At 39.3% G+C, this 12455-nt stretch overlaps 2 protein-coding genes across 20 annotated transcripts in view; one reads left to right on the forward strand and one right to left on the reverse strand.

The window, feature by feature from the left end:
• Nucleotides 1-4183, reverse strand: part of LOC105496046 (putative fatty acid desaturase 2-like protein FADS2B) — a 41634-nt gene extending 37451 nt beyond the window's left edge. The window contains exon 1 of one of the 2 annotated variants that reach the window (XM_011766075.3): nt 3495-4183. In XM_011766075.3, coding sequence (XP_011764377.1) covers nt 3495-3821 — 327 coding nt within the window. In that variant the 5' untranslated portion in view covers nt 3822-4183. The remainder of the gene's footprint in view (nt 1-3494) is intronic. The other variant, XM_011766074.3, reaches the window with a different exon arrangement.
• LOC105471012 (olfactory receptor 5M3) overlaps nt 1-12455 on the forward strand; it is a 377575-nt gene that overhangs the window by 205374 nt on the left and 159746 nt on the right. For 17 of the 18 annotated variants that reach the window (XR_011610565.1, XR_011610560.1, XR_011610561.1 and 14 more), the window contains one exon: nt 316-434. The exons of the other annotated variant lie outside the window; for it this stretch is intronic. The gene's annotated coding sequence lies outside the window, so the exon portion shown is untranslated. The remainder of the gene's footprint in view (nt 1-315; nt 435-12455) is intronic. 18 annotated transcript variants of the gene reach the window in all.

The raw sequence follows: 12455 nt of genomic DNA on the forward strand, positions 1-12455 counted from the left end.
TGCACGTTGTGCACATGTACCCTAGACCTTAAAGTGTAATAAAAAACAACAACAAAAAAGAAAAATGTTTTATAATCCTCATGTTATTGCAAAATAGCTTATTGTATTATAATTATAATCTATAGAATCAATCCTCCTTGTTGTACTTACAGGTTGTTTCTGAATTTTCCTAGGTGAGCTCTTACAGATAAAAAGACTGTGGCCATAACTCTAGTTATTAGCATAGTGACATGAGTTTTAAATCATATCATCTGAAAATACCAGATACCTCATATGTGCAATAACAGGAGCTTATGTACCACTTTTGTTTTATAGATTTATTTTTCTTAGTAAAGTTCCTTGGAGAAAATGGAAACCCACCTCAGAAGAGTGAAGTAATAACAAAATGCAAGAGCTGCTATCTTTTGAGCGTCTAATCTGTACCAAGCACCACGGTGAGCACTTCATTTGATCTCTGCTGACTTTTATGGCAATGCTAAGGTGAAGGTATTATTATCCTCATTTTCTAGATAAGGGAGCTGAGACTTCAAGAGCCTCAGGACATTCCTAGTAAATGTAGAGCCCAGATGCAAAGCAGACCTGTTTCATTCCCATGAGGGTGGAACCCTAACAAGAGTTCTGGAACAACTGACTGCGTGAATGAATGAATGAAGGACGCTGTGGGATAGATTACGTAGATACCATCATTCACCTTTTATGAGGACGATGGAGACCTAGAGAAGAGTTACTATGTATATAAGAAAAGGGTGCTTTCTCTGGGCAGGTGCAGCCATGGGCCCGGGGTTGGCACACAGTGAGAGTACTTTGGCTCACACTTGCCACTCAGAGGCTTGACCTGCAAACGACTCTTAAGTTATGGGGTAAGCATTTGATATCAGGCCTTCTGACTTTATGATCTTCCCTCCTTCACTGGGAGGCCGAGGAGGGCGGATCACCAGGTCAGGAGATCGAGATCATCCTGGCTAACACAGTGAAATCCCGTCTCTACTGAAAATACAAAGACATTCAAAAAATTAGCCAGACGTGGTGGCGGGAGCTTGTAGTTCCAGCTACTCGGGAGGCTGAGGCAGGAGAATGGTGTAAACCCGGAAGGCGGAGCTTGCAGTGAGCCGACACTGCACAGCTGCACTCCAGCCTGGGCGACAGAACGAGACTCCGTCTCAAATTAAAAAAAAGAAAAGAAAAAAAAGAAAGCATGATGCTTCATTATATAGCCCTCCGTTCCCAATCAGATGACACAAAATATAAACAGGATTTCTAAGCTGGTGGTGAACAAACAGGAAATACTAATTATATTTCTGAGGATAAAGATGCTGGTGATAAGACTGATAATGGCTATGACTGAATGAACTTTTACTAAGTATCTGGCACTAATGCCAAACACTTTACATGCGTTGGTTCTATTTGCCATAAATCACTCAGATGGGTAATGTCAGCCTCATTTTGCAGATGAGGAAGCTGAGACTCAGAACATCCTAATAACATTCCTAGGTTCACATAACCTATTCCAAAGCTCAGGCTCCCTGTACTCTGAGTCATGGAGTACTGTGGATTGTTCTGGCACTCCCCGTTTCTTCTTAAGCCATTTTCTCTAGGAGAATCTTTTCTCTGGACATTTTTTATTTATTTTCCTAAAGTCTAAGGTACATGACTGACCAACTTATGATTTTCTTCTTTGACATACGTAAATCCTAAGGTGGCATGGGTATTTTCCCCCAAGATTCTGATGGTTTCTATTATATTAATTAATTCCTCCTTGTTGGCTATAATTGGACACAAACTCAGGGTCTTTTCCTGACTTCCAGGAGGTAAAAATCATTAGCCAATTAAAACTTTATCATCTATCTTGGCTGCCTCCAGCTGAGTGAGGCTATCAGTTATTTTTAAGGTGGTTGAACGCTCATGTCTTTGCAAACACATCCTCTGAGCCAATTCTGTGACTTGTGTTAGCAAAGCCTCATCTGTATTTTCTATGAATTGTGGAAATGAGGGGATGGGATAGATAGGCATCTGTAGTATGTTTTACATTTTCTTCTTCTTCTTCTTCTTTTTTTTTTTTTTTCTCCTGTTGTTCTTACACAAATGCTCTTCTTCTTGCTGCTTCTACCCTCTGCTCTCTGATTTCTGGGCACTGTGTATAAGCTCATGCTTATTTTTCAAGGAAAGTTTGAAATTTGTTTAAAAAAATATATCTGAGAGAAGTGGTGGGGCTGTAGCAGGGCATACTCAGAAAGGTATTATTCTGACTGTAGAAATAAGATAGGAAGGTGGCAGAAGAACAAGAGCCTACACAGAGAAGAGGGATGAGAAATTGGGGGAAGAATAAGAATTGAGGAAGAGATGTTGATGGCATCAAAAGATGAAATCTTGCAGGTATTTGTGAATTTTGTTAGGATTAGTACGGTACCATTTGTAGACTGGTACTTAGCAAAATAATGTTTTCAATCCAATCTTTAAAACCAGTTAAAGAAGTTATATGCTAAACTGTAAAACCAACAGGAGCCACATAATTTTTAAAAGCCTGTATTTAAATTTCGATTCTGTCATATATTAATTTCTGACCTTGAGTTAGTTGCTTAGTTCCTCTAATTCTGTTTCTTCGTCTGTACAGTGTGGGAAATAAAAGTCCCAATTGAGAGAAAACTGACTTCTTTATGGAATATTTTAAAAGAGATTCCTTAAGGCATTTAAGATTTTGAGACACCATTTTATCAAATAAGTAGAAATTTTATTTTATTCTTTTACAATCCAGATTTTTAGGGCTTTAGGATCAAACCGACCTGATTTCAAAATTTGGCACCATTACTTGCTGGCTGTGTGACATGTTTTTTACATCTTTGAATGTCAACTTTCTCATCTGTGATACGGAAATAATAGTCACCTTCCTTGTAGGTTTAAGTGAGGTGATGCATTTCAATGTGTCAATAAAAGTGGGGTTGCATTACCTGTATGATACTGAATGAACTACAGGAAGCCAAAGAGCTCTTCAAGCTCTTAAAGCCTAGGTAATTGTAGGCTTTCATCATTATTCACAACATTTTCATGCCCACTGCATGACTTTCTTTCTTTCTTTTATGCACTCCAATTATTTGAAATTTATAAGAGTCTTATAAATTTCTATTTGGGTTCAGATGTTCTTTTTTTTTTTTTTCCCCCAGATTTTACTCACATATTTGTCATTTTCTTCTTGTAAGACAGTGACTCAGCTTCAAAACAAAGCAAAACAAACCACCAAGAACAAAAGAAAACGCAGAATATGCAAACATAGTATTCACTGGCAGTATCTGAACTCATCCCAAACCAGGTACAGCTCATAGTTAGACCTTGAGGCTTAATTTACTACTAAAATTTTGCTAGAGAGGAATCCTGAAAAGTTGGTTTGGGAAGAGATGAATGATTGTGCAATGCTTTTGGGAAGACAGCCAAGATCTCAGCCACCCAGCAGCTGGGGGAAAGACGGAGAGGGTTGTGGGGGAAAGCTTGGAGTTTCTTACCGTGGCATCTTCCCCAGCATAGTGGTTGAGGACCCGGCGCCCACCTGGATGCCTGTCTGCCCAGCTGGAGACATTGTAAACCTTGCGATTGATGACCAGCCATTGGTCGGCCTCCTGATTATGCCTCTGGATCTCCTGCCAGGTGTACATGTTGAGGCTTTTCCTGGGCACGCTGCATTTCCCATTTGCCTCCTGCTTTGCATAGAACTCAGCTTCCCCATTTGTTATGGGTTTTCCTTTTGGCTGATGCTTCTCACCTGGGTATGACTGATTCCTTCCTACAAGGCTCCCATTGTCCCCACACTTTTCTTCAAATTTCATTGTCATTGAATCCCTAGGATTTCTGGGTTAATGCTTGAAATTTCTAATCTTCACCTCTGATTGAACCATAAAATGACTGCCTTTCTCCCTTTTCATTCCATTGCAGTATGACACCTACACTGAAAACTTCTGAGCCTAGTTGTCTTTTCACAAACCTGATAGTGAGCACCTTCCCAGCTTCTCACTTCTTTGCCTGTCCTGAATCTTTTCTGCCTTGATGAAGGCTAGACCACCTTCCTTCCTTCTTTCTCTCTTCACTTGTCCTCTCTCTGCTGTCTAGCCTCTTGGAAGCATCCTCCTTCATCATTAAATGCTCTTTAGTAAAGAGCCTAGGCCAATCACACTCTGGCTTCATGTTGTGGCCCTCCCTGAGGGAGGAGGGACTAAGCTGTGGTCCTGGTGATTCTCCTGCACAGCATCAAGGCGTGTTGGGTTCATTAACTCTCGGACGTGCCTGTGATCAGAGACTTTTAGATGTGCTAATCCAACATATGAGCAAAAGCTTTCAAAATCTCCAGGATGACACGAATTGGACTTGGGAAATGTTCTTTTGACAGCTGTTATTTATCCCGAGGGCCTTTCAATTCTTTCAAACTTTTGTAAAAGAAAGGTTTGAATTACAATACATTAAATAAGCCAGGAACAGAAAGGGAAACATCGCATGTTCTCCCTTATTTGTGGGATCTAAAAACCAAAACAATTGAACTCATGGACATAGATTGTAGAAGGTTGGTTACCAGAGGGTGGGAGGGGCAGTGGGGGTTTGGGGGAGTGAAGTGGAATGGTTAATAGGTACAAAAAAAAAATAGAAAGAATGATTAAGACCTACTATTTGATAGCACAACAGGGTAACTATAGTCAATAATAACTTAATTGTACATTTTAAAATAACTTAAAGAGGATAACTAGATTGTTTGTAACTCAAAGGATAAATGCTTGCGAGGATGGATACCCCATTCTCCGTGATGTGCTTATTTCATATTGCATGCCTGTATGAAAATATCTCATGTACCCATAAATATACACACCTACTATGTACCCAAAAGCATTACAAATACAAAAATAAAATAAAGAAAGGTTTGAGTTTCATTTTACCAAAAAGCACATCAACATAAACTGGTTTTCTCTCTTGTGATTTCCCTTTGAAAGCTGTTTAAATCTGTCAGCACACATAAAGGTAATCACAACTGACGTTTGCAAGACCACATGATGGCTTACAAAGCCGTTGTCACATGTTTGATCTGATTTAAGCCTCAGTTCAATCTTTTGAGGGAGGTGCTATTACTGCCCCATTTTCCAGGTGAGAAAACATGGACGGAAAGCCTCTCAGGTAACATTCCAGGATCACCTTGTGAGTGAGAAGTGAACTGGTGCATTGATCTAGATTTTCTGATTCCAAATCTCCAGCTCTTTCCCTCTGTTTCCCACACCTCAATCTAGACATTTGTAATAATAACTCTGTGGTTTATAAACAAAGTGGAAGAAATAATTTCAGGGTGGTGGTGGGGGGAAGGGTCTTAATTTTAAGGAAAGAGGCTACATAAAATAGAAAAAATATATTCTCACATTTGGGAATCTGTGCTAACTTAATTATCAGTGTTTCAGTTCAAGATTTATGTAGAAGGAGATTTATTTCAATATTATTTATAATTGTTAAAATCAGAAATGATCTAAATAGTTAGCAATGAAGACTGTGTTACCATATAATAAAGTGTATATATACTCAATATTACGTAGATATTAAAGTATAAAGTATGTATACACTGAATATTATATAGATACTAAATAGGAAGTTTTTAATGGCATGGACTCCTGCTTGCCATATAAAAAAATTTGTCAATAAATTGTGTTTACTAGATGCTATATGATTGGAAGGAAATATGCCAAAATATTGCATTATTTCTCTTTGCATTGAAATATTATTCAATATTATTTTCTTTATTTTTTGTGATACTTTCTAAGTTTTCTACAAATTAGTATGCTACTTTTATAATGTAAAAGGCAGTTTCTTTAATAAAAATAGGGAATCAAAGAAAGAAACTGATTTTGAAGCTCGGATCATATTTTGGCTTCCCCATCATTAGCCGTGGAAGGTCAGGCAAATGACTTATGTAGGCTTTAGTTTCCCATCTGCAAAATGAAAGAATGAGCCCAGATTTCAGCATTGCATTAAATTAACTTAGGTGCTGTGGTATTGACAGAAATCCCCTGTACTATGATTTCTGAATGGGAATTTTATAAATCCGACATATGCACACTGAATATTTGTAATTCCCAGGCGTAAATTCAAGACAGCTCCAGAGTTCCAGTATAAGTGAGGTTTTAGGGCAAGAATCTCATTGGAAGTTTGGTGAGGGCACGTCAGGGGCTTGTCCAGAGGAGTCGCCTGGTACTTTTAAGTACACTTAAGAGAATGTCATTTTGCCATATCGTGATGATACGGTTTGAATGTTTGTCCCCTCCAAGGGTGATGTTGAAATTTAATTGCCATGGTAACAGTATTTAGAGGTGGGGTCTTTAAGAGGTGATTAGGCTATGAGGGCTCCATCTCATGGGTGAGATTGGTGCTTTTATAAAAGGGCAAGTTCAGTCCCCTCAAGCCCTCTCTGTCATCCTATTGCCTTCTGCCCGGTAATGACATGGCAAGAAGGCCCTCACCAGATGCTGGCACTTTGATACTGGATTTTTCAGCCTCCAGAACTGTGAGCCAATAAGTTTCTATTCATTGTAAATTACCCAGTCTCAGGTATTTGCATGCAAAGTGTTTGGAAGACTCAGAAAATATTGGTAATGAGAGCTTTCCTAGCAAAAGCCCTCTGTATGCTTGGCAACCTTAAAATATTCCTTTTCATATTGGATGCAGTCAGTTAGAATATGGGGATATGTTAGCTATGTTCAATTTTTCCCCAAAGCCAAAAACAAATGTCCTAGCATCACAGAGAACTGACCCCTTCTCAGTAACCACTCCCCACCCCCTTCCCCTGACTTCTTTCATTATATTTTAATGCTTCCTGGTGGAAAATTTGGTCAATTCCTTGCCTCAGATGTAATGCTGAAGATTATAATGGTTACAAAAAGAAGTGTTTAAACCAAAGTTCTTTTAAGGATAAGATTCTGAGATGTGAATCCCACACTGAGCTTTTTGAAAAGCAGGCATCTTTTGCTGATTGAAGGTGAATCATTCATTCATTCATTTATGAATCCATCCACCAAACCCGCCTGGAGTGGCTTCCATGGGCTAGCATTGTGCCTCCAGGACTTCTCACCATCTTTAAAACTATTGGGCCATTTTCCTATCATCTCATACAGGACAGTAGAGTAGGGGTTACTGTGACTCAAATCTGTGTATTCAATTACTTAAGATACTCAAGGCAGTATCCCTTGGCCAAAGCAGTTTGACCCTCAAAATCCCAGTGCCCCTACTTCTCAGCCTGAAACTGGTCAGAGGTATTATAGAAGTTTTTCCTGCTGCTGAGAGCCATCTTGCCTTCATATAATTTATTACGTTTTCACAAGAACTCATTATTTTTCTGATGGCTACACTAGATAACTTGGAGATGAGAGATGAACAAAACTTTCTTTTCTCTGTACCAGGAGCCGCTGAAATGAAACAAAACAAATAAAGAAAACACATTGCCCAACTCCCTCCATTCCTAAGCACGTGGTTTCTTTGTAGAGAGCTAGATTTCCAGGATTCAAAATCCAGGACCGCTGCTTCTAGTGCTGTGAACTGGGACAAGGGCCTTAACCTTCCTGTGCCTCAGTTTCACATTTCTAAGATAGAGATGAAGCCAATACTACTAATGCCTAAGAGACCTTCCTTTGTAGAGATTAAATATGTTAATTCATGTATCGTGCTTAGGAGAATACCTAGACGTCCTAGAGGTAAATGTTAGCTACTGATACCATTTATTTATCTCCGAGTCAGCATATTACTCAACCTCAGCAATGTTCAGTGGGCACATGCAGTTGCCGGGCAATGAACTCTGAATTTAATAATTCAGTGCTCCTAAAGGGAGTGGGAATACAGTCAGTCAATGGGCAAGAAAAAGAGACAAACATGTATTAGTCCAATAAAAGAAGTGGGAGAAAAAATATCAAAGCGTTCAACACAGACTGAAGAAGCACACTGGTCTTTCCTTCTCCCACGGACAAGGGCTTGATTTTTGGAATCACAGTTGTCCCACTTTGAATCTTTCTCCTTGAGGCTCCTTGACTCCTTTTAAATTAATAAATGAACATTCTCCAGCTCTGCAACGTCATGAATCAACCAAAAGATCAAGTTAAGTTTATGGACAATTCTATAGTAACGCCCTCAAAATCAAAGCATTGTTCTTTCTGGTAAAAAATGGAAATCATTAAAAAGAATTCCACAACAAGCTCAGATGCCAGCCTATGCCATTTGAGGTTCTGAGGATTCAAACTCTGTAATCAACAGAGAAAGATCTTTTTTGAAGATAGCAAAGAGAGCAAGAAAGCACCAGTGTTAGCGTAAGAACTGTTCATGTCTCTTTTATGCTACTTCCTTCTAAAAAGCTGTGCCTCTTTATGTGAAGCACTTACCCTCTCTGAACTTCAGTTTCTTTCTCTGTTCAACAAGGTATGATACCTATTCTGCTTATCTTAAAGGGCCGTTGTGAGGCTCAAAAGAGACAACGAATGTAGAAGTATGGTTTTAATGCAGAATTCTGTTATTAAGTTAATAATAGTGTTAATGCCATTAAAAGCAAAGGCAAAAACAGCAGTTACTTTTGCACCAAGCTAATATTATTATGATAATTGTGATTTTACAATGAGTACAAGATTTTCTACGTTCTCCATAGGAACTATTCCAGCTGGATCCATTGTGTCACACAGAGAAAAACATAAGCTTTCTTCTTAGCTACAGAACCAGATAGAATGTTGGACTGAACATAAAAGGATTCTTCTGTTGGCTCACTATTTGCCTATCTTTTTATAATGTGCTTTGAGCTCCTTGAGATCTACTTTGGATAAAATAGCTGCATGTGAGTGCAGCTATTTTTATCAGGGGTTGATTTGCTCATTATGATCAGGGCCGATCTGCTCCCCAGATGGATTCATTTAACTTGGGGCACACCCTGGCTCTGTGTGTATGAACACTGTAAACTGCACTCCCATTTCTTCCCAGGGCAGCTGTTCCGAAGTGCTGCTTTATAATTTCAACAAAGTTTGTTTGAAAAACACTCCAATTAGCTACTGGTGCCTTGGCTTAAAAGAGTCTCATTGTCTCAAAGCAGACATTCAGGAAGGACTGCTTTAGCTGTGCTGACAGCCTGCTATTGGCTGGCCCTGGTCCTGCCATGGGCAGGATTCAAGTGGGGCAGTGTGGCCTTGTTTTCACACAAACTTAAAGCAATCATTTACTTCCGTGGTCTCAGCTGCTGCCTTATCTCATGGGGGAAAAGGAGAAACAGAGGCCTATTCTCAGGAACACCCAAAACAGTGCTCAACTAGTCAAGTAAGAGACAGGGAGGGGTAGAGGAAAGAGAAGGGGATTAAATTCCAACATCCAGGAGGGCAGGGACTTTGCCTGTTTTGTTCATCACTGTTTGCAGAGTCTGGCATAAAATTAGGTCCTCACTAAATATTTGCTAAGTAAATGATTAATGCATGAATGAATATCATAGTTTTAGGTTTGCCAATGACCTTTAGCTGGTCTCTTAGGTACACAATTGGTAGAAAGAAAGTGAAGAGCAGAGACATTTGTCATGCATTTGCCATGCATCCCTCATGTTTACTTACCTCTTAATTTTACTTAATTCTCACAATAGTGGTATGTGATAAGTGGTGTGTGACATGTTACTTAATTCTCACAATAGTAGTGGGTGATAAGCGTGAATGCCATTTCTCTCAAAGGACAAATCAGGTTCAAAGAGATGAAATCTCCTGCAAGGAGTTAGTTAGCTTAAAAGGTGTGGAGATGAAGATGGCGTCTTAAAATTTTTCCCTGAATACTCTCTAATATTTAAGGAAAATAAATGTACACTCTAGGGTTCAAGCTTCAAGTGGCTTCAAGTGATTGGTTGATGCAGTTTTACTTTAAAACTTCATGGCTATTTTGCTTCCTGCTCAATAATATCCAGTTTAGCCTCACTTCAATTTTGGGAAATGCTGTAGACTCATCCTATAGTTTCCTGAGGTCTTCGGCCCATGGTCTCTCAGTCATTTAAGAACAAAGTAATTTGGTTTAATTTTCCCCAACATTTTATTTTTTAAAATTTCAAACCTAAAGCTGCAAGAATAGGGAAATGAATACTTACCTTTCCATCATCTAGATTTACGAGTTGTCAGAATTTTACCATATTTGCTTTATTTATTTCACATTGCATGTGCTATCAGTCAGTCAATCAGTCATTTATCTGTGTCATTATTCATTTCTGTCCATTCATCCTATGCTTTCTACCCATCCATCTATATTCATTCAGTTCAACTATCCACCCATTTTTTTTTTCTGATTCATCTGAGAGTTAGTTACTGACATTGTGACACCTCGTCCCTAAGCACTGTACAGTGTATTATTTTTCACAGATAATTAATATCCATGATATTCACTGCTTGGATATCTAGGACATGTATCTGCAGGGTAAATTTCTAATGTGAAATTGCTGAGTCAAAAGGTGAAAATATAGGCAGTTTTTTATATGACCTTCCATAGGGGTTGTATCATCTTATACTGTCAGTAGCAATGTATGAATTTCCTGTGATGAGGCTTTGAGCTTCTTCTGAGGCAGAGCCCAGTGTTGTCGGATTGAAGCTGGGTATATATTGTGTTGCATGGTATCTTTAGGGCGCAGGGATGCTTGCCACTTGGCACTGTGGCCTTGGATGCTTTGGGGAAGTTTGCTCTGCTGAATCAGCAGTCCTGGAATAGACTGCTGGAAGTAGCAGCACATATGGTTGAAGATTGCCACTTAAAAATAATTTTGTTAAAGCCAGTGATAAAAATCATCCTTTCTACCAGGGTAGACTGCTCCTATCACCCTGTCCTTGGAATGCCACTGCCCGTGTTACACCATGTCCTGGCTGTATCCCTGCCAGATCCCAGAAAAATCCTGCCTAGCCTCAGACTTCTTTTATGTGCTCAGAAATCAAGCTCTTGAATTCTTCCAGGTACCAGATGGTCTCCAAGAACTTTAAATGTGTCTGTGTATTCAGGATTTCTTGTAGTCTCAATCTGTTCTGAGTATACTGAACAAGAAATAAAGTTACTCGCCAGGCGCCGTGGCTTGCGCCTATAATCCCAGCACTTTGGAAGGCTGAGGCGGACTGATCACGAGGTCAGGAGATAGCCCATCCTGGCCACCATGGTGAAATCCCCTCTCTACTGAAAATACAAAAATTAGCTGGGCGTGGTGGCGGGCACCTGCAGTCCCAGATACTCGGGAGGCTGAGGCAGGAGAATGGCGTAAACCCGGGAGGTGGAGCTTGCAGTAAGCCGAGATCATGCCACTGCACTCCAATCTGGGCGACAGAGCGAGACTCCGTCTCAAAAAAAAAAAAAAAAAAAAAAGGAAAGAAAGTTACTTTAGGCCAGTAAATGTTCATATAGGTCCAGTCTATAAAAATGAGCCCAATTTTAGTGTGTAATCCACCTTTCTTCTTTCTTATGGCACCTTATTTGGCATTGGTATATATAGTAAATAAAGAAAAAAACCAATGTCAGAGTTTGAAGAGCCACCTAGTTTTACAGCTCGCTTTACAAGAGACAACTGGTGATCAGAGAAGGTAAGTGACTAGCCCTAACTAAGATGGCAAGTGAGTGGGAAAAGGGGGTGCTCTGTGTCTTTCTTATGGGGTTGTTATGAGGAGTAAGAAAATGCATAGCTTAATGCTTGGCACAATGAAAGAACTACTGAATGCTAAGTGGTTAAAAAAAAAATAGCCTTGTGTAGCAGAACGATCAACAGTGATAAGGATGACCACCACAGAATGAAGATGAGGCATCTTCTTTTATTTCTTTTCTTCTGGTACCCTGAAATCCTTAAACAATGAAAGGGCTAGTGGTTAATACCAAAAATACCTGATTCGAGAACTTCTTGCTAACATTTGGAGTCTGGAATTGGATTTAATGTTTTAGAAAAAATAGAGAATCTATTTGCTTATGGCTGTTGGTAGAAGGTAAAATTTTCAAGGAATTTAGAATAAAGGGATGTAGCAACAGGGAAGGAATTTGGAAGAAGTGGGATCAAGAAAGAATAAGGGTGCTTTAGAGAGTTGATGCTGTCGAGCTCTGAAAATACATGAAAAAAGCCTGAACTACTTTAAAAACTGGTTTTTAGTTGTACTGTTTTGCTGTCTGCTTTGAGACTGGACTACGTCGTCACTTTATTTTTAAACTAGCTTTATTGAGGTGTAATTTATATCAAGGTATAACTGTATAACAATTCCACAAATGCTAAATTGCATGTATGTAAGGTGCAAAATTTGACATATGTATACATCCATGAAGCCATTAGCACCCAAGACAGTGATTATCTCATTGCCTTCTAAAGTCCTCTCATTCCCCTGTAATTACACTCTCACCCTTCCTCCTCACCTTCTCCCCATTGCTAGGCAACCACTGATCTGCTTTCTGTCACTTTTTTTTCTAGAATGTTATATACATGGAATCATATACTA

The sequence above is a fragment of the Macaca nemestrina genome, chromosome 12 (assembly GCF_043159975.1).
Source record: "Macaca nemestrina isolate mMacNem1 chromosome 12, mMacNem.hap1, whole genome shotgun sequence".
Classification (NCBI taxonomy): Eukaryota; Metazoa; Chordata; class Mammalia; order Primates; family Cercopithecidae; genus Macaca; species Macaca nemestrina.